Here is a 17,960-nt window from a genome sequence, read left to right as displayed (position 1 = left end):
GCATCACCGCCCCGGCTATACGGCACGACTGTGTCTCTACTCTCTTCGAATGAAGACAAGCTTCTACGTGGCGCTTGTGTCACTGTAAGATAATTGCTGTTGCCCTTATTAGTTGTTGTTGTGGTCTGGGATACATTGTGCTGCGAACACTAGCTAGGGAGGTCGGTGCTATGTTGGATGTGTGTTAGGCGTGGCATGAGTATGGTAAGTTTAGTGGCGTGAAACTAGATAGGTGATTCGAGCTAGTGTTGAAACAGAGGTGAGGGTACACAGATGAATTGAATTGCTTGATAGCTCCAGGAGGTTTGACTGGTTGACCGAGGTAGGAAATCCACGTTCTGCTGGTCAAACTACTCTATTGAGGTATACTCCTGATTACCTGATTAAGATGGACATGAAACCCTCTACCCCTTCTCCGAAGATTTGAACATGGCATGGTATTAACATGAACCCACCAATAAGATAATGCATCACCCTCTTAGGTTCGGTACATCCAGAACTGATTCCACTCCCATCCACCTCATCCCACCCAATTTTACATATTCCTCCCCCCAGTAACACGAATAGTCTCCCCATTAACATACGAGAAATACGGACTGGCAACACCCAACACCGCCCTAGCCGCCTCCTCCGGACTCGCCGGCCTACGCAGCGGAATATCCGGATAAGAAGCCTCCTCAGCACCCTTCTTGCCGTCCAACTGCTTCCCCGGAATTCCAAGAGCAACCTTTGTCCCGTCGGGAGTGGTGATAAACGCTCCTGATTCCTTTGCAGCAGTCAGACGGGTAGTCACGAAGCCGAAGGCGATGGTGTTGGAGCGCACGCCGAAGGCTGGACCCCATTCTTTGGCGATTGTGCGGGTGAGGCCGACGACGCCGGCTTTGGCGACGGCGTAGTTGGCTTGGCCGCTGTATGGGGGAGAGGAGGTGTTAGTATGGAATTGGATGGAGGGTTAGAAGGGGAGGTAGGTTGAGGACGTACGCATTGCCGTGGATACCGCTCGTGCTGCTGATGTTGATGATGACTCGGGGCTCCTTGTCCTTGACACGGAAGTAGGGTGCTGCGGCGCGAACGAGGCGGAATGGAGCTGTGTTGTGGACGGCGAGCATGGTGTCCCATTGCTTATCGGTCATCTATTTGATGAAATGGTCAGCATATCGAATCATGTATAGTACTAGAGTATACCCCCAATTATTGTACTAGGTGTACCGAGATCCCTTGGTACAACACAGGGGTGTATAGTATGAACAATATTTTCCCAAAAACTCACCTTGTGAATAACTCCATCCCAGGTAAACCCAGCATTGTTAACGATAATATGAATCTTGCCACCACCAAACTCAGCTGTCCGCTTCACCAGTGTCTCGACATAACTAGCGTCCAGGATATCTCCCACGACAGCCAGCGCGCGACCAGGCTCGACAGCATTGATAGCATCAGCGACGGCATTCGCCTTCTCTATGGCATATATTAGCTCTGAATCGATCACAAGATCTGAAAGCTCGCAAATGCCCTCATCCTTCAATGCAAGGCCGCCAGGGTGGGTACACTAGCATCTAGCTACCTAGCCGAAGCAGATGCTTGTCATGCCATGTGCGGGGAGGAGTCATCAACGGCTTGTCGGGGGTACAGTAGTCAGGGTCACACGTACTGCTGTCGATATCAGCAACGACCACCTTGGCACCCTCGTTGGCGAAGAGTCGGGCTGCTTCGGCGCCGATGCCTTGTCCTGCGCCGGTGATGATGGCTACTTGGCCGGCCAGCATGCCGGCCGGATAGTTGAGGTGCTTGTTGACCTGGTTGAGACGGTCGGAGGGAGCCATGGTTGTATAGTACTTTGTTCTGATATGGTTTCCTCTTTTTGGCACTTCCTTCTTGTATGCTAGATGGTGTTTTGTCAGGCGTGAGGGGAAACAGGAAGGTTGGGGTCTTATACAGTTTAGTCAGTGCAGGTCGCAGGGCTAAACTCGGTCCTGGCTAAAAGTGCCGAGGCTCGCCGCGGACCGAAGAAAGTGTGGGGTTAACGCCGGAGTTAATATGGACCCAGGGGATAACACTGCACATAGTGTGCAGTGCAAATTTTATTCTCTTAATGCCTACGTCAAAAATCATATAGGCTATTTGGGCATGTTGATTCTCAATTCTCGTGCTTAGCCGACCTCCGTGTACTTGTCGATCTTGTGGGAATCAAAGGTTCAATTGACTTTCTGTCCGCAACGGGCCCTACCCGATAGAATACAAATCGCAAACATAAATCCTTCCTATAATCCTGATCCTCCTAGCTGCTACTGATATACTCAGTGAAACATATTCAAAGTGGCTCCTCCACGCATTTAGACCCGCAGATACATTCATTCGTCGACACCGATTGGAGAAATGCGTCCACAGTTGCTTCGTAGCCCACGATGATGGGTAGCAGACACTTGCTCTCGGAACCACTGTCACGCAATAACTCGGGATCAAGGTCCGGCAGGGGGGTACAGAGACTGCCTGGTGAGGACCAGGGATGATGATCTATCTCCCCAGTCGTCGTCTTTGCCATGACCGAGCTCTCGCCGTCTAGATAGGACGTATTAACAGACGTCGTTAACAGGGAGAGCAACTCTCTACACTGCAGGAGTAGACCCCGAAGTAGAAATGTGCGTATCTGCAGGTTTTCTTCGTGGCAGACCTCGTAGTATCCGTATCTGATATCGACTCCGTGATCCGCCTGTGGCGCTCGAGAGGTCTCCCGCGATATCCAGTATTCGAATAGTTGGAGGGTTGAATTGAGAACAGAGATGAGAAGCAGCAGATTGGAACTATCCTTGGCGCATGTCCTGCACTGTAGGAAGATCTGCCCGGCACAAAATGTCGCTTTGATCGTCTGCAAGCTGTGATCGAAGCGAAGTGGCTGGGACTCGGCGAGTAGTTGATTGAGTCGGTTCATATGAAACAACTGCATATCCACGCACTCACACGATGCTAGGCCTGTGTAAGGCGAGGATACGGAGCCACTCAGTGGTGGACTTGTCATACCATCTACCAGTGGATCCGATGAGAGAAACGTGGGGGTCACTGGAGTTTGCGGATACCCCAAGCCGAGTGAGAGAGCAGGGCAAGCATTCACAAAACCGCCGAAGGGTGAACCGCCCACCGCTGTCGTTTGCGACGGAAATATGGGTGTATCTAGGGCTACACTGCCAAGGCCTCGTGGGCTATCCCAAAGACTCGGTGGGCCTGGAATCAAGCATACCTATATGACCCAACGGAAAAGAGGGGTAAGTAAGTCTAGATACATCAGATGGGAATGAAAAGCAAATCACCTACATCATCATCGAGAATTGATCCAGTCATATGTCCTGCATAGCCTGCCGTGACAAGCGGCTCGCGATCTACAGCAGCAGATCCCATCCGGCTACCACGATAGCTCCGAACAGCGGGCTTGTCCTCCGGCAACTGGCCCAGTTTTCTCAGCGTTGCTCGGTTTTTGCTGCCTTTTGGTTTACCAGAGCGATTGGCGAATCCGTATTGACACTGCAGCCCGTTTCGGAGGCAGCGAGTGCACACGTTCTTGCCGGATAGATTGCACTTGACTTTGGATTGTCTGCAATTCTCGCACGCGGTTCGAAGTTTCGGTGCGTCGCCTCCCACAAGTTGGGATCCAATGGAGTCGGCAAGCATCTGTGACAGAGAAAAGTCCGAGGGGGAGTTGTAGTGATGGTGGTTGAGGTGAGAAGTTCGTCTTTTCCTGCCAACATGGGGGTCGCCGGATGTCAGAGTATGGATGATATCGGACGAGAGCAAGTTGAATCAACGTGAACAGCTTAATGGAAGAAAGAAATGGAGAAAATAAAATGCGTGAAGGATATCAAGTTGGAAATCTAAGGTATACCTCCACGTAGCAAATATACAAAGATACCCATCAACCTGTATAAATCAACACGTATAAAATCTCTCCATCTTCTTCCTCCTTCCTACCCGCGGCCGGGCAAGACCTCGCCTATATAAACCCATCAAGCTCGAATAAGCTCAAGCTCCATGGCTGAAAGATCCAACCCTCCAAGATGTCACACTCGCATTTTGGAGTCCTGGCCCGACGCCAGCCGCAATGGAAGCGTCAGCCGCTGTGAAACCCCAGACGTTCCCATCTGATCAACCTCGCATGCGAGTGCCAACTGGCACGACAAAAAGGGTCCTGTCAACATCACCCGGCCGTTGCACTGACTTGGACCGCCCGGGAACACGCGGGATCTAGGGTCTGACTTGGGACGAGGATAGAGGGTAACGAGGGCGACTCGAGTGGAGGCTCCTATTGCTCTTCTGGAACACAGCTCGATTCCTTTTTAGAGAATGCGATTGACAGTGACAGGCAACTTTTTGGATTGGGCTGCGGCTATGTTCTCTCTCATCGGTTGTTGGGTCTCTTTGATTTCTTTGGAAACAACCAAGAGCCCTCTACGTCGTACACTGATGCAACATTGTCAATGGCATCCAGTCACTTTGGCTTCTGTATGTCCCCTTTATTTCTCATCGCGGAGAGCCCGACGGGCAGGGCCGCTAGGGCTGTCATGGGCTGCAGCCGATTTGTCACTAGTAAGACCTGACATTTCACCTCAGTATTTCCCTCCAATGACCATCGACGAACCCCAGAAAAACAGCAAGAGCCCCATGTGAATGGCACAGAACCCTCGGATCCGTCTCGACTCGGCTGACCGGACGCACAAAGTCAGAGGCTGTCCACTGCTCATTTTGATCGTGGTCATTGTTGCACATCACGAACCGGGTGCTCGTCAGCTGGGAACCAAAAAAGACCTTTCCAGACCTGGCTCAACCCGGGGCAGGACTTGAGAACTTCCATCTCTTGTAAGCAGCACAGGTGTACTGCGTCATCCCATGTTACCAAATTGCCATGAGCCTGTTGTCCAACTCTCCCCCCAAGCTCCAAGCCTCGTCACCGTCCCTTCTCACCTCCCTGTCCCTTTGTGACTACTTATCCGCGCGGAATCTGACACACCTCGGCACTGCCGCTGTGCCGATAATCAAATGCCTTCAGCAAGCCCGTGAGATGGGTCACCGCAGCACATACCACCAGCACATGGAAGATCTGATGCGAGTGGCCAAACAGATCAAACTGGCCCGGTCGCAGCCGTTCCGGCACTCGTGCCGCGTAGATGCTCGCACCGAGAATATACAAAAAGCCTTGAAGCAGTAGCCAGCCTAGACCGATCTGCTGGCGCATACGCTCCACCCCGAAAGAGCCACCCCGTGGAGCACGGGGAAGACGGCCGACAGGCCCATCCCGACAAACATGGATGCACGGAAGGGTCGCCAGCGGGGGGTTCGGAACTGGGGGACAACAGAGACACACACGCAGCCTAACCCGATAGTGCAAATCATGGTCCAGTATCGGTGTTGGAGCGCGGGGACACAGTAGAATCCGTAGAAGACACTGGGTACGAAGCTGCCCACGATCAGACCGACGATACCGATATAGTCGAGGGCATTGCCGATACGTGCCACACGGGGAGAATGATTTGAGATTGTGTGGTAGGTAGCGGACATTCCAAGGCAGAAAGCAGCACCAGCAAAGAAACAGGCAAAAGCCGCGATATCCGAATCATCTGCAGTTTGATAACGAGGCGCAAGAACACGATGAAGCTGATATCCGGCCGGAATGGCCGCTAAGCCCGGTAGTAGATGTGTATAGATGTTCACAGACTCATTGTGCAGGTAACTCAGAGACTGGAACGAGGCCAGGAATGAAGATGACGCGGGGCGATATCCCGTGTGGATATGATGGTTATCGCGTTGCCAAGGAGGTAGATCATCCCAATGCAGCAACTTCTTCATGATCTTGGGCGGTACCTCCAGGGCCGAATTGGCCACCTCGGATACCTTGATTTCCAATTCTGGCTCTGTCTCCTGAACGGGACGGCGTTGGCGAGGCATCTTGTCACTTCACATGCAAGTCAGATGCAGGGCGGGAAGCTGTGCTCTTTTGAAGTCGGCGGGTCAGCCACAAAATATGCAAGGCAGGTAAGCAGATCAACGGTTCAATGTGGATCTGTGATTTACTAAAATTGAATAAGGAGTAAAAAGAACAAGAGAAAAAGTGGGAATCTATATACAAAAAGGAGTGTTGAATAGTTGGGGACAACATAAGATTTGCCTCGTTGGGAACCTCGGTGCAAACGAGGCAAACGTGGATCGGCATATGGCATATGCATGTACTACAGTACTGAGAAATCAGATAAATAATTAGCTGAATATATAGCCCATTGAAATAACATCTGCAGAATCTATGGCGGAAGATAATTGGAATAACTTGCAAAGAAACAATGCTCGACTGAGCGACCTTTGTGTTCATGTTTGCGTAGTCACATAGTTCTTGGTGCGATACAAGAGACCCATTTCAAAGGCGGTCAACCTAATCTCTATCTTCACATGACATAACTGTGGATTGGCCGCTATGTCCTCGATTGTTTAGTTAGTGGCAGCAGCGGCCCGCTTCATCCCCGCGCAACTGTCCCTGCCCACATGCGCGCAATGCAGTCCAGGGCACAGGGAAGCCGGTTGAAGCCGGTAGCTGACTCGCTAGAACATGTCGGATTCGTGTCTAAGGGAGATAAGAAGTATATGATCGCCAGACAAAGGCTGGATTGGCAAAAGCACTAACAGGGAACATGACAGGCTTCTCACCTACCAAGCTCAACACGAGTACTATGACAAGATTGTTGCGCGATATATGAAATTCTGTGCCGATCACTCCAAAGACATCGACGCTGCATTTGCATCCCTTCCTACCAGTGCCTCAAATGATGCGACTTCGAATCCTCCAGCCGCCCTGCCTTCCTCCAAGCGAAGCCCCGCAGACAAAACCATCCCCCCACCGTCATCAGAACTATCCACCCTCCTCCTGTCTCTGCGCAAGCTCCGCGAAGCCACTTTGGCCACGGCTTCAGAGACGCCGATAGATTTCACTCAGCGCGTCCATGTATTTTCCATCCGCTTGTCCATTCGCGCCCAGCACCCTCCATCATACTTCCCGTCCCTGCGCTACAGCCTCGACAAACTACACTCGCGATCACACCCGCTTCCAGACTCCGAGGTCAAAGAGATAGTCTCGTACTTGATTCTCGACTATGCCTGTCGACAAGACGATATGGTTTCAGCCTTTGAGCTGCGCGCTCGCGCGCGCAAGGACTATGAGTTCTGCGACAAGGCCATCGACCAGGCTCTCGGCGCATTGATGCATGATAACTGGGTCGTATTTTGGCGGGTGCGCAAGACGGTGGATTCGTATACGCAGGCAGTGATGGACTGGGCGGTGGATCGTGTTCGGAGACATGCGCTCAAGGCTGTTGGTAGTTCATATCTCAACGTCCATGTGAGCTGGATTGTTGGCGGTTGCACGGGCGACGATGAGAGCTGGACGTGGGAGAAGCTGGTTGAAGTCGAGAAACTCGGTTGGGAGAAGGAAGGCGAGAAGATTGTTATCAGACGGCCGAAGACGCGTGCCCCTGCGAAACCGGAGCCGGCGCAGCTAACTACAGTGGGTTCTTGAGACCAAGTGTATCAAGCATTTTGGGGCGTTTTCTTCTGTTTCTGCATGGATTTGGATGCATGGTGTTGGTGTGAAAAGGGTTGCCTTCTATATTTATTCTTATCGGCTTTGCATTCAATCATGGAGTTGGGTATTATTCACATTGGCGCTCGATATAGGCAAGAGATTGGACTCAATCCATTCGAGACTTGAAATAGTCATGTCATGCTTCTTCAGTCGTGTTAGAGCTTAAAGTCAGTGTTGGGCCGGTCTAGATTGGTCTGGCCAGATACTGGTTGCCCTGCGATAGTAGCAGCTAGTTGGCCCTTAAGCTTTCCAGCGCTGTCAGAACAGAGCTCATAGACAGTCGAAAGGTTGAAAATGAGGCTCCCAAAGGAGTGGTTGGCGGAGATCTGGGCTTCAAGAAGTTGACGGGCCTAGTAATTCTGTCAGTGAGTGGATTACAGCAGTGAAGAGATGGCTTGACATACCTCGTCCACTTTCCCAGAGTAGAGAAGACACACGGCCAGATTTTGGCCTACGAGAGCCCCATCTGTCCTTTGCGTGTTTTCGTGAAGAGCTCGCCACTCAGTCACTGCGTCTTGATAGCGACCCTCAGACATGCTCAAGAGTGGCTGCAGAAGAGCAGCCTCTTTTGACTCTCGAGAATCACCGAAAACCCGCTCCGCGGCATCGAGATCGCCTATTCGCAGGAAGAGAAGCGCTTTTCTTAGCTTCATAGCCTCCGTATCCTCATCAGCGGCCTGGAGAGCCTCCAGTGATCGTTTAGCTGCATCCAGGTCGCCCATTTCCACCAGCGCATTGACGCTTCGGATCCCAAGATCTGCTAATCTCTCTCTCCAGATCTTTCGCTCATTTTCACTGCTCCCCTTCTTCATAATCTCCCTTCGTGCTTCCAGGCCAATTTCATACAAGCCGCCGATACTCCTACGGGAGTCCCCGAACCCAATGCTTTGAAGGCGCACCGCCAATACCCGAAGTGGCCATGGCACAATGTGGCGAGGAAAGTGCGCAAGAGGTTTCTCATGCTGTTTATCAGTCTCAGCGCCGTCGAAGGTAGGGTCGATATAGTAAAATGTGGAATTAAGATCCTCCAGAGCCTTGGACTCCTGGGCCGCCAGTACTGTGTTCCCCGATAACTCCAGGCAAGCTAGGCGCGTGTAAAACAAGGAGAATATCAATCTGGTGTCCGTAGGAGAGATTAAGGATGATGTCAAGATAGAGCTGGTGAAATGTGCGGCAACTAGAAAGCGACCTTCGGAGAGTAGCTTCTCCAGGAGACCGAGCGAGGGTGAGAGCGGTTCGCCAGGGTTTAGGACGATGAAGTCAGAGCGCAGCGGCGAGGGTATATCGACATGTGAAAGAGGGTGGAAGATGTTATGGCGCAGGAGGAAGGAGAGATCTTTGCCTAGTGTTTCTGGCAGATCATCTGGAGCCAGCGGGTCGAGTTCGTAGAAGGAAGAGCCGGAGAAGCCGTCGTTCTGAGAGAATGCATGTTTATCCGTACTGGGCGAGATGGACAATGTGGAAAGCGAGAGTGGGCTGTTGCCATCAAGTTAGACTGGCGTTATGATTTCAACCATATAGGTAGATTGCTCACTCGTCCGGTGCATCTAAGGGACCGCGTGTTGAGCTGCGGGGCCGCGAAGCTAATATGGTTAGCAATGTGACCTGAAACCAACAGAAACACCACTAATAACAGCAGACTTACATCTGGATGCATTGCGCTGGTGCAATGCCGGTGAAGCCATCTTTGTATCAAGTTCTAAGCACCGAGATGGAGATGGTGAACCAGTTCAATAAGAAGTCGGGGAAGCTCGTGGGACGCGATAAGCTATCGGATTCTGCCCAAAGCGGTGGACTCCGGATCTGGCGAGTTGGCGCGTCTGGGGGTCCTCCATGAAGCTACAAGCTGTTAGCCATTCGCTCCCTACTCTTTTCTTTTCTCTTTTTCTGGATTGCACTTGTCCTGGGGACAGTTCTTGAACTCCAAAATACCTAAATCTGTCGCAAAAATGGCCGCCACCAAGAACAAGTATTCGGTCATCCTGCCCACCTATAATGAACGCCGGAACCTCCCTATTATCACCTGGCTGATCCAGAAGACCTTCAAAGAGAAGTGCGAACCTCCAATTGCCTCGAGGGAAAGATATGAAAAGACTGACGCCCTGGTTCAAACATAGCAACCTCGATTGGGAAGTTATTATCGTTGACGATGGCTCCCCTGACGGTACCCTCGAGATCGGCAAGCAGCTCCAGCGCCTCTATGGCCCCGAACACATTGTCCTCAAGCCCCGCCAGGGTAAGCTCGGTCTGGGCACCGCGTACGTTCACGGCCTGCAGTTTGCTACTGGTAACTTCATTATCATCATGGACGCCGATTTCAGCCACCACCCCAAGTTCATCCCCGAGATGATCAGAATCCAGAAGGAGTCGGACGCGGACATTGTCACCGGCACGCGGTATGCCAACCGTGGAGATATCAAGGGTGGTGTTTACGGCTGGGATCTCTTCCGCAAGTTCACTTCGCGCACGGCCAACCTGATTGCCGACGTCATGTTGATGCCCGGTGTCAGCGATCTGACGGGTAGCTTCCGTCTTTACAAGAAGCAGGTGTTGGAGAAAGTCATTACCAGCACTCAGAGCAAGGGTTACAGCTTCCAGATGGAGATGATGGTTCGCGCCAAGGCCATGGGCTACAAGGTTCAGGAGTGCCCTATTACCTTTGTGGATCGCCTCTATGGCGAGAGCAAGCTCGGCGGATCCGAGATTGTCGAATACCTCAAGGGCGTGATGACCCTGTGGCTGAAGGTTTAAAGCTTCCCACTGCTGTGTTTTGCGTGAACCGATTGGCATGAAAGGAGCCTTGCGCATCCATTCGGGCCTACATCTGGTGGTCACGTTGCTCACCAGATGGACATCGGCCGAGTCCCTCCCTCTATACCCCATTTTGACCTCTTCTCTCATTACAATTTCCTCTGGCTCTTGGGTGGTGTTTGCATGTCTCGCAATTCTTTATGTTGATAAAATCCAATGTTTCTGTTCCCTTGTGTGGGTTGTAATATCATCAAAATGACCTGACAGATTCCACAATTCTAGTAGTATCAATACCCTTTGTATATACTATCACTCGCTTCAGAGACTCTTCAAATAGCGGACGACGCGGTCAATCAGGTCTTGCTGGCCTTCGTCCTGGACATTGTGACTGGCGCCAGGAACGACGCCGCTGGTTTCCGCGTCCCATCTAGCACCTCCAGCCTCGGTGGCTTGCTTCCACCTTCCAATCAAAGCCTCTTTATTCACCCATGACGGGCAGTATTCATCATTGCCAGAATAAAGCACACACAGCTTGGATTGTAAGATAGCGCGAGACCCAATCGCCCCAAAGGTCTCCTCAAGACGCTTGTCACTGAGATCAGAGCTGAAGAGGTCTTCCTCCGACGGGTTTGCTGGGCTGTCTGGGCTCGCCAGACTGAGGAACCTGCGAGCAGTGATCGGCGCATCACCCGGTAGACCAACCTTTGCGAGCGTATTCATGGAAAGAATGGAATCCGACCCATCTGCGGTCCATGGCTGCGCCTTCGCGGAGTCCACGATCTTGTCATAGGCGCGTTGTGCTTCAGACTGGTCGTGAGCAGACTTCACAGTAGCGAGGATTGCCTCACGGTCGGACACTGGCGCTTGCATGATTGCACCATCTAGCTCAGGGCGGACAATATACTGAAGTCCGATATCGTAATTAGTCTGCGGAAGAGGGTTGGGTGCGTGAAGATAACGCAGGACATCCTGACTGCCCGTCGAATGACCCATGATCGCGATTTTCCCAGACGCCGGGGGTGCTCCTGGAAGTCGACCGGCTTTGAGGTCTCGAATGAACTGCACGCACATGCCGAGTTCCTCGACATCTCGATCGAGATGGCCGGTTCCGAACCCATTGTACGAAGAAGTCAACAGGATGGAGAACAGTGACCAATTTGTGCCCTCCAGAGCTTCTGCTAGCTTCGACACGTATGGGACTGTACAGAATCCATCCGTCAGCCCGCCCACGAAAATCAAGCTATTTGGCTTGCTGCTCGCTTTGGCGGGCGACGTGAACTCAAAGGCTACGAGCCTGGGAGCCTGGGGGAGCGGTCAGCTCAGTTGGTTCGCTAGAATGAAGCAGCATGGGTCATACATATTCATGAAGGACACCGCGATGTGACAATCCACGATTGGCGGTAGACGACATTGTTTGAATAACTGTGAGAGTTGAACCAGAGAGAAGATAAAGGGGCAGCGGGGCGACGGACGATATTGACGTACTGGGCCCACCGCGGGGCTCAACGCCAATCTAATATCCTTGAGAAGAGACTCGGCATGATAGTTTGAGTCCAAGTGTTTGTTCCACTTGAGTTCAGCCAAGTCGGGGACTAGGTAAGGAGGAGGCCCATATCTGATGGCTTTCCTTAGCTGCTGCTTAGCTTTAGTAGATCTCCAAACCCCTGCTGATGTCAGACAGCGATGCGAGATTCCCATTTTCAGCTTGGGGGCCAGGCAAGTGCGCTTGGCCGAAACAAGGAGCTTATTCGAGTCCGGATGGATGCTGACTGCCCAGATGGAGGTTTTAAAGACCTTGTGTCGGCCTAGGCGGACAACTTCAAATCAACAAAGCCGCGTTCGTCATGAATGTCTCCCCCAGACTCTTCCCACTCCTGCTTCGCGGGCTTTGTCGAAACACGATCCGCCATGCTAGTGCTGCCAGCGAACGTGAAAGTCAGACAATGCGCCTACCCGATGGCCGTGTTCTTGGATTTGCTGAGTATGGGCGATCTAGCGACTACCCACTCCTCTTCATGCATGGATATCCCAGCTCACGTCTCGAGACCCTTGGTATCGATGAGGTAGCCCTGCGCCACAATATTCGCATTATCACACCTGATCGCAATGGCTTCGGACTCAGCACGTTTGACCCAAAGCGCAAGATCCTAGACTGGCCAGCATCTTGGATTGACCCGCTTTGCAGTTCTCGGTGGCTCTGGTGGCAGTCCATTCGCCCTAGCATGTGCATATCACCTACCCCCAGAGATGATCTCAGCAGTTGGCATTATGGGCGGTGCAGGTCCATGGGAAGCAGGAGCTCATCATATGTCTCTACCATACCGACTCAGCGCTTTCACGGCACACTATTGGCCCTCTGGCTACGGAGGGGTCCTTAGTCTATTCCTGTGGATGCTCAGAAGGGTTTTATCATCACCTTCTGGAACTGAGAGAATAGACAAGGCACTTGTCAAGCACTTTGGAATTCAGGAATCAGGGAGTTCGGCCGCTAATTTGAGGGCAACCTTGACTCGCCAGATATTTGAGGCTTTCCGCCAAGGCACAGGCCCAGCTGTGTACGAAGCTCGACTGTTGACATCCAGCTGGGGAATCAAATTTGAGGACGTGACGTATAACAAAATACGGATTTGGCAGGGAACAAAGGATGCTAATGCACCGATTGAGATGATGCGGTACCTGGCAAAGCGTCTCCCTCATTGCGAACTAACAGAGTTCTCTGACAATACCCATTTTACACTACACAGCTCTCTTGACCATATCCTTTCTGAAGTGGTCCCGAAATAACCTGAAACTGAAGGTGCATGAATATGACGACGTTCATTGGTTTTTTAAAGGGAGCTATTGAAGTTTGGACCCTACATTATTTGGGGTATCAAGGCTTTATGTATAACACAAACAAAGATCTCCGCTCACTAGATCAATCATAATCACTCAACTCATCACTCTGAATATACGAAGAATAGTACATAGGACCGGATGTTACTAAACATTCACTCCCTTGTAGAACACAGTCAAGCCTCTTCAAAACATCATTACATCACAGTGTACCTTGAAGGATAAATACAGAGGTATTACACTACATATCCCAAAAGGAACTTGCCCAATGTATGTTACAATAAAATAACTGATCTTCAGACACTTGACACTTTAAGATCCTTAAGTTTACACTTGATTTGGTAAACGAAAAGGTGAAATCCGTGTCTACTTGGTGCTGTGGATGGACTCGTCCCAATCAGGTATAGCGCCCTTCCGAGCTTCTCTAGGTACCATCCTGTAAGAAGCTTCAACATTCCAGTGCCCATGCTTTCCATCCTTCGCCACTTACAGCTCGCTGTTGTTCTTTAATTTTCATTTGCTCGATAGGAATACTACTGTGGCTCTCCAGGGGCCTGGATCGTGGTTTCTAACATCCGCGGTACCCCACTCTCACCTCACTGAAATGGCTTCTGCTCGCAGATCCGGCCGTCTCAAGGGCCCAAGGGCGGTCTATACGGATGACCTGTTTGAGTCCGCGGGCATCGCTGATGAGTCTGACTCTGAAGAGCGGCAACCATCTGGGACTGAAAAGAGGAGGCGGCGGCGCGACGAGGATTCTGCCTCGGATGACGAATTTGTCGCCGGTGAAGTGAACGATGAGGAAGAAGAGGAAGAGGAAGACGAGGATGCAGGAGAAGAGAGATATGTCGATGTAATGGATGATAATGAGCCTGCAGCCACTCCCAGGACCCCAAGAACTCCGGGTGGGAGATCTCGACCGAAGACAGTGCAAAGCCAGCAGAAACTCCTGGAGAGTAGTGGAGCTGCCAATCGAAGCACCAAGGCTTCTACGACTGAGACACGTACCCGTGGGTGTATCGATCCCAGAGAGAACGTGTCGAAGCCTATGTATTACATGTCGACTTTTGGTGACGATGAAAGAGACTTGCTTGCTGTTGTTTACACGCGTGATCGATGGGGTCGAGGCGTGGATACCTGTCTTCCCACTCGCCATACTCTCGACATCCAATCAACAGCCAATGATTATGAGTACGGCCCAACATGTGGCGTCGCTCCAGATGATATGGTGAAAGAGCGAACATCCGGCTGGGACTGGTACTACGACAAAGTCATTGGGAAAGAATTTCGGAAGCCCCAGAAGATTGGGCCCAAGCTAAAGGAAGCAGATGCGCGTCGGAAATATCTACCAAAGCCGAAGAAGGGAAAGCACACCATTCTAATAGGTGCTGCCAACGATCAAAAAACCTTTCACTTGGGCCATCACGAGTCCATGAACTTGGCACATGCCTGGGGAGAGACAAAAGCCCAGAAGAGCGACCAAGCCAGTGCAATTGTTCGCGAAGGCTGGATTATCAGCTTCGAGCAGAAGATTCAATGCTTGGCATGGGCTCCAAACCAAGATGGCTTTGATCAGTACCTAGCCGTGGTTACTCTAGTCACGCCGGAACAGAAGGAGAAACACCCTTCTCATGGGATTGAGCCCCCCTCGCCGTTCCGAACAGCACCTTCTTACCCTTGTGCTATACAGCTATGGCAATTTACGGGGAAACAGGCGGGTCCTGTTACGCGCACGCTCGACATGGAGACTAAGCCACTACTTCGGTTGGTTCTGTGCACTGATTGGGGAGATCTACGCCGCATAGCCTGGTGTCCCATGGCCCGTGAAAAACGAGCAGAGGACGATCAGAATGGTATGAAGAGCATTGGTCTGCTGGCTGGAATCTGGGGAGACGGAAAGATGAAGGTCTTGGACGTCAAGTTGGGTCCCGACAAGAAGACAGAATTTGGTAAGTGCAGATGGTGGTTCTATTCCATTCTAAAAAAATGCATATCTAACGGGATCGACATCTAGTCACCATCCAGTCTCCCATCTTCGAGGCCAAATCGCCCTCCAATGTCTGTTCATGTCTAACATGGCTCTCTCCCACCGATATTGCCGTGGGATGTTCGGACGGGTTCGTGGCAATTTGGAGTATTTTACCTACATCTGATCCCGAGCCTATCCCCTACTTCTACAAATCCATCCATGCGTCCTATGTGCTCAGCATCACATCAGCATATCCGACCAACCCACACCTCATTGCCACCACATCCATTGATGGTGAAACTAGGCTCTGGTCCATGATTGACCCTGAAAGCGAGAATACGACCCCTGTGCGCCAGCGCCAGGCCCCTGGCCATCTCAGTTACTCTCCCATCCTCCAGTCGGTGTGCTCCTACGATGAGAATGAGTTTGGTCGATTGATGCCAATCCACAAATTCTTTGCGACCCAATCGGCCGGCAGGATGCCTAGCTCAGTGATGTGCCTGGCGCCGTGTAGCTTCTTCCACCCATCTCTCTTATTCGGCACAGCGGCCGGCGAAGTGGTGGCAACCAATCCATTCCGCCGGCTTCTCTACAGCAAGGAACAACATTGGCAACAGACTTGGTTCTCCCACGACTGGGCTCCGGGCCTCATCAAAGACAGCTCAGGTGCTAGCCGTTTCTATGAGGGATATCGGGCGGAGACCCAGAGTCTGGCCCGCAATCTGTCGGGCGACAAGCGTCCTCAACTCGGCTCCTCTCTCACCACCGTCCATGATGAAAGAGCCCACGTCACCGCGCTGGGGTGGAACCCAAACCGCGCATCTGCGGGCTGGGCTTGTGCTGGAACAGGCTGTGGCCTGTTGCGTGTAGAAGATCTTGCTATCTAGTTTACCCTACCACCGGCCGAGACTTGTCTCAGCACATGTCGATCCAGGATCAATACAGTCGGTGAGATCCGAGTAACCGGGCGATCACAGGTGAAATAATCCAATGAGGTCAATGAAACCGGTTTTTTTGCCTCCTGCGCCAAGAAAAGTAATTAGGCACCTTGGTTTTGTGCTGCGTATTGTGCTGGTTTGTGCAGCGACATGATGGAGTCTGAATAGTAGTGAATAAGAGTGAATGCTCCATCAAGCTGTCAGTGTGGATCCCCCAGCCACGCCTATTGCTTATATAAACCTGCGATCTCCCCGGCAACGGCTATTGTGATTGGTGTTGAACGGGTTTCCAACAGGCGCCAGGCTGCAGGCACGTTTTTGCAACGTGCAGGTGGCGTTTCCATGTGGAGCCGTGATGGAGCTAATCGAGGCAAGAAGGTGGCTGGTTTTGATTGCGGAGTTGCTTCATATCCCCAGCCACGCCGATCCCAGCCTGCCGATTTTTCTGGAGCCAATCGCGAGGTAGCCGTGTGGATCGCATATACTTCATGCTGTCCAACACTGCGATCGCGATTGCAGTGATTCCCTTTTAAATCCGACCTCTTTCATCCTCATCGTCTGCATCTTCCAACTCACTTCAACCCGAACCGCTACTGTACCAACTTCCATTCCTGACCGTTCTCGCAATTCCAGCGACCTTGCTCATTTTCAATTCCACCGTTGCCAGACGCCTTCACATACACCTGCACCAAAAAGCTCAACTCTCAACTTCTCGCCATCATGCATTTCTCCACCGCCGCAGTTCTTGTCGCTCTCTCCTCCCTCGGCGTGACATACGCTGCACCCTTCGCCAATCCTCAAGAAGGGATCATTCGCCGCAAAGTCAGCTACCAAGTGGTCAATGTTGACGGAGAGTCCACCAGTTCTTCTGCTCCAGAAATCGAGACTGTCACTGAGACCATCAAGTCTGTGACCACTGCTCCTGGGGCTGCTCCTCAACCTGTGACCGTTACCATCACTACCACTGCTACTCCATCAACTACGCCCACCCCGAGCTCAACTCCCCTCTCTCATGCGGCACCTCCCCCTGGGGCTTCATTCTTCCCTCCTCCCAATTCTGGCTCAGGCTTCTTCCGCCGTGGCCTGATGGCTGCTGGTGATCCTCTGAAGTTCGCTCGTGGCTATGACTCTTCTGTGGCCAGTGTCACCGCGACTCCTCTGGTTGCCCGCGGATGGTACTCTTCTTCCGTTGTGACTCCCACTTCCAGCGCCATCAACACGCCTTCTTTGGTTGCCCGTCAGTTCGGTAGCTGGGCGTCTTTCTCTGTTGCAACTCCTTCCTCGAGCGTGAGCCCTTCCCTGGCTGCTCGTCAGTTCGATGTTGAGTGCTCTAGCGTTTCGCCGTCAGCCACCCCCAGCTCGACTGCGCTTGTCTCTGCTACTCCTCTTGTCGCTCAAGAGTTCCGTGCTTCTTCCAGCACTCCCTCTTCCAGCTGGAGCATTCCTGCTTCGTACACTCCCCTCGCTGCTCGGGACTTCCACAACGAATACTACCCCAGCGCGTCTAGCTCGGCCACGCCCAGCTCCAGCTTCACGCTTTCTCCTTCTGCCAATGCTCTGCTTTACTAAGTAGATGGCTGTTTTAATTTTACGACAGATGTGCTTCAAAAAAGAGAAGCAATATGAACAGTACGACTTTGCATGAATCGATGAGATCTTGGTCGAATGAATCGCGATGAAGATGACACGGAGATGACATACGACATATGAAGATGACATTTGCTGCCATTTGCAGTTTGATCTTTCTTATCATCGTTCCTATTCTTGTTGCATCTCGTAATAGGAACACATTTGCGGCGTTATTCTTGTTTTTATGGGATTGTTTCTTCAAACCATGTATTCTTTTTTCTATTTT

General features: G+C 51.7%; 10 protein-coding genes across 10 annotated transcripts; 5 read left to right on the top strand and 5 right to left on the bottom strand.

Annotated features, from left to right (window-relative positions):
* Positions 1 to 535: 535 nt before the first annotated feature.
* Positions 536 to 1,823, bottom strand: N7473_008202 (SDR family NAD(P)-dependent oxidoreductase; the record flags this gene model as incomplete). The annotated part of the gene is made up of 4 exons (XM_057154142.1): positions 536 to 908; positions 982 to 1,133; positions 1,271 to 1,458; positions 1,652 to 1,823. 4 exons carry the CDS (start codon positions 1,821 to 1,823, stop codon positions 536 to 538), a joined length of 885 nt encoding a protein of 294 aa, XP_057008480.1.
* A 488-nt stretch (positions 1,824 to 2,311) lies between these two features.
* On the bottom strand, positions 2,312 to 3,663 carry N7473_008201 (Zn(II)2Cys6 transcription factor domain-containing protein; the record flags this gene model as incomplete). Its single annotated transcript, XM_057154141.1, has 2 exons — positions 2,312 to 3,235; positions 3,310 to 3,663. 2 exons carry the CDS (start codon positions 3,661 to 3,663, stop codon positions 2,312 to 2,314), a joined length of 1,278 nt encoding a protein of 425 aa, XP_057008479.1.
* A 1,309-nt stretch (positions 3,664 to 4,972) lies between these two features.
* Positions 4,973 to 5,931, bottom strand: N7473_008200 (hemolysin III family protein; the record flags this gene model as incomplete). Its single annotated transcript, XM_057154140.1, is given in 2 exon segments — positions 4,973 to 5,209; positions 5,224 to 5,931. 2 exon segments carry the CDS (start codon positions 5,929 to 5,931, stop codon positions 4,973 to 4,975), a joined length of 945 nt encoding a protein of 314 aa, XP_057008478.1.
* Positions 5,932 to 6,471: 540 nt separating this feature from the next.
* N7473_008199 (uncharacterized protein) lies at positions 6,472 to 7,546 on the top strand (the record flags this gene model as incomplete). The annotated part of the gene is made up of 2 exons (XM_057154139.1): positions 6,472 to 6,614; positions 6,673 to 7,546. Coding segments are annotated over 2 exons (1,017 nt in total), but the record flags the coding sequence as incomplete, so codon positions are not given.
* A 221-nt stretch (positions 7,547 to 7,767) lies between these two features.
* On the bottom strand, positions 7,768 to 9,297 carry N7473_008198 (uncharacterized protein; the record flags this gene model as incomplete). Its single annotated transcript, XM_057154138.1, has 4 exons — positions 7,768 to 7,962; positions 8,017 to 9,088; positions 9,147 to 9,195; positions 9,258 to 9,297. 4 exons carry the CDS (start codon positions 9,295 to 9,297, stop codon positions 7,768 to 7,770), a joined length of 1,356 nt encoding a protein of 451 aa, XP_057008476.1.
* A 228-nt stretch (positions 9,298 to 9,525) lies between these two features.
* Positions 9,526 to 10,363, top strand: N7473_008197 (dolichyl-phosphate beta-D-mannosyltransferase; the record flags this gene model as incomplete). Its single annotated transcript, XM_057154137.1, has 2 exons — positions 9,526 to 9,665; positions 9,730 to 10,363. Coding segments are annotated over 2 exons (774 nt in total), but the record flags the coding sequence as incomplete, so codon positions are not given.
* A 318-nt stretch (positions 10,364 to 10,681) lies between these two features.
* N7473_008196 (uncharacterized protein) lies at positions 10,682 to 11,774 on the bottom strand (the record flags this gene model as incomplete). The annotated part of the gene is made up of 2 exons (XM_057154136.1): positions 10,682 to 11,665; positions 11,721 to 11,774. The coding sequence occupies 2 exons, from the start codon at positions 11,772 to 11,774 to the stop codon at positions 10,682 to 10,684; spliced, it is 1,038 nt and encodes a 345-aa protein (XP_057008474.1).
* Positions 11,775 to 12,207: 433 nt separating this feature from the next.
* N7473_008195 (uncharacterized protein) lies at positions 12,208 to 13,147 on the top strand (the record flags this gene model as incomplete). The annotated part of the gene is made up of 2 exons (XM_057154135.1): positions 12,208 to 12,484; positions 12,549 to 13,147. The coding sequence occupies 2 exons, from the start codon at positions 12,208 to 12,210 to the stop codon at positions 13,145 to 13,147; spliced, it is 876 nt and encodes a 291-aa protein (XP_057008473.1).
* A 655-nt stretch (positions 13,148 to 13,802) lies between these two features.
* On the top strand, positions 13,803 to 16,054 carry N7473_008194 (transcription factor TFIIIC subunit TFC6; the record flags this gene model as incomplete). Its single annotated transcript, XM_057154134.1, has 2 exons — positions 13,803 to 15,147; positions 15,213 to 16,054. The coding sequence occupies 2 exons, from the start codon at positions 13,803 to 13,805 to the stop codon at positions 16,052 to 16,054; spliced, it is 2,187 nt and encodes a 728-aa protein (XP_057008472.1).
* A 771-nt stretch (positions 16,055 to 16,825) lies between these two features.
* On the top strand, positions 16,826 to 17,674 carry N7473_008193 (uncharacterized protein; the record flags this gene model as incomplete). The annotated part of the gene is made up of 1 exon (XM_057154133.1): positions 16,826 to 17,674. The coding sequence occupies one exon, from the start codon at positions 16,826 to 16,828 to the stop codon at positions 17,672 to 17,674; it is 849 nt and encodes a 282-aa protein (XP_057008471.1).
* Positions 17,675 to 17,960: the final 286 nt, after the last annotated feature.

Source organism: Penicillium subrubescens (assembly GCF_028828155.1).
Source record: "Penicillium subrubescens strain IBT 31985 chromosome Unknown utg000005l_segment0_segment0, whole genome shotgun sequence".
Classification (NCBI taxonomy): Eukaryota; Fungi; Ascomycota; class Eurotiomycetes; order Eurotiales; family Aspergillaceae; genus Penicillium; species Penicillium subrubescens.
The sequence above is the reverse complement of the archived record's forward strand: the minus strand, read 5'-3'. Positions and strand labels throughout refer to the sequence as shown.